The 1428-nt window shown below is 57.8% G+C and overlaps 2 protein-coding genes across 2 annotated transcripts in view; both read right to left on the bottom strand.

Annotated features, from left to right (window-relative positions):
- EMH_0026080 (uncharacterized protein) overlaps positions 1 to 343 on the bottom strand; it is a gene marked incomplete at both ends in the record, with an annotated part of 576 nt that extends 233 nt beyond the window's left edge. The window contains one exon of the mRNA XM_013502565.1: positions 3 to 343. Within this exon, the coding sequence (XP_013358019.1) occupies positions 3 to 343 (341 nt within the window). The remainder of the gene's footprint in view (positions 1 to 2) is intronic.
- A 47-nt stretch (positions 344 to 390) lies between these two features.
- EMH_0026070 (uncharacterized protein) overlaps positions 391 to 1428 on the bottom strand; it is a gene marked incomplete at both ends in the record, with an annotated part of 9380 nt that continues 8342 nt past the window's right edge. The window contains one exon of the mRNA XM_013502564.1: positions 391 to 1059. Within this exon, the coding sequence (XP_013358018.1) occupies positions 391 to 1059 (669 nt within the window). The remainder of the gene's footprint in view (positions 1060 to 1428) is intronic.

Below are 1428 nucleotides of genomic sequence, written 5' to 3'. Positions count from 1 at the left end.
CTGTTGTTGCAAGGGAGCTTGAAACGGCTGCGGTCACTTCCTCCTCCCCTTCTGTTGCTGCTGCTGCCCCCTGCTGCTGCTGCAGCCTGCTGCTGCTGCTGCAGCCCGCTGCTGCTGCTGGCAGCACAGGCGGCCCCACATCGGCCTCAATAACGCTGCGGTCCCTGGGCAGCATCTGCAGCAGCAGCAGCAGTTGCTGCTGCTGTTGCTGCAGTTGCTGCTGCATCTGCTGTTGCTGCCGCATCTGCTGCGGTTCTTGCTGCTGCTGTTGCTTCTGCAACTTCTGTTGCAGCACTTGCTGCTCTCGCTGCTGCTGCTGCTGCTGCTGCTGCTGCTGCTGCATCACCTACGCGCTGAGTAGCCAACTTAAATAAATACTAATCATCGTCATCATATGTCAAAAGAAGAACCTGCTGCTTCTGCTGCTGCTTCTGCTCCTGCTGCTGCTGCTGTTTCTGCTGCTGCTCCTGCGGCTGTTTCTGTTGCTGCTTCTGCTTCTGCTGGTGCTTCTGCTGCTGCTCCTGCGGCTGTTTCTGCTGCTGTGTCTGGGCCTGCTGCTTCTGCTGCTGCTTCTGCTGCTTCTCCTGCTGCTGCTGCTGCTCCTGCGGCTGTTTCTGCTGCTGTGTCTGCGCCTGCTGATACTTCTGCTGCTGCTTCTGCTGCTGTTTTTCCGCCTGTTGCTGCTTCTGCTGCTGCTTCTGCTGCTGCTTCTGCTGCTGCTTCTGCTGCTGCTTCTGCTGCTGCTTCTGCTGCTGTTTCTGCGCCTGTTGCTGCTTCTGCTGCTGCGTCTGCTGCTGTTTCTGCGCCTGTTGCTGCTTCTGCTGCTGCTTCTGCTGCTGTTTCTGCGCGTGTTGCTGCTTCTGCTGCTGCTTCTGCTGCTGCTTCCGCCAACACTCTTCCAGCACGAGCCTCTCTGATTTGTTCGATCTCCTGTTGCTGCTGCTGCTTATGCTGCTGCTGCTGTTGCTGCTGCTGTTCTATGGAGCGAGCAGTTCTGTCAATGCTGCGGAGATATCTGTGCGCCACCTGGCCGAAGCGTGCGTATACTGCAACCGTCCCCTGCAGCAGCAGCAGCAGCAGCAGCAGCAGTAGCAGCAGTAGCAGCAGCAGCAGCAGCAGCAGCAGTAGCAGCAGCAGCAGCAGCAGCAGCAGCAGCAACAGCAGAAGAAGCAACAAACCCTCAATGTTTCACCCCCTCTCCCAATATAAGCAGCGAAAGCAAAGGCAGCAAACGGTGCATGCAACAGCAGCAGCAACACCAGCAACAGTGGCAGCAGCAGCAGCAGCAGCAGCAGCAGCAGCAGCGGCAAGAGCCGCAGCAAACACCAGCAGCAGCAACAGCAGCAACAGCAGTAGCAACAGCAGCAACAACAGCAGCAGCTGTTTGTACCTCGCGGTTCGAATCCCTTGGAGACAACCCGCTACTCT

The sequence above is a fragment of the Eimeria mitis genome, genomic scaffold (assembly GCF_000499745.2).
Source record: "Eimeria mitis Houghton genomic scaffold, Emh_scaff956, whole genome shotgun sequence".
In the NCBI taxonomy this organism is placed as follows: Eukaryota; Apicomplexa; class Conoidasida; order Eucoccidiorida; family Eimeriidae; genus Eimeria; species Eimeria mitis.
Note: the sequence above shows the minus strand (reverse complement) of the source record. Positions and strands in the feature narration are given on the sequence as shown.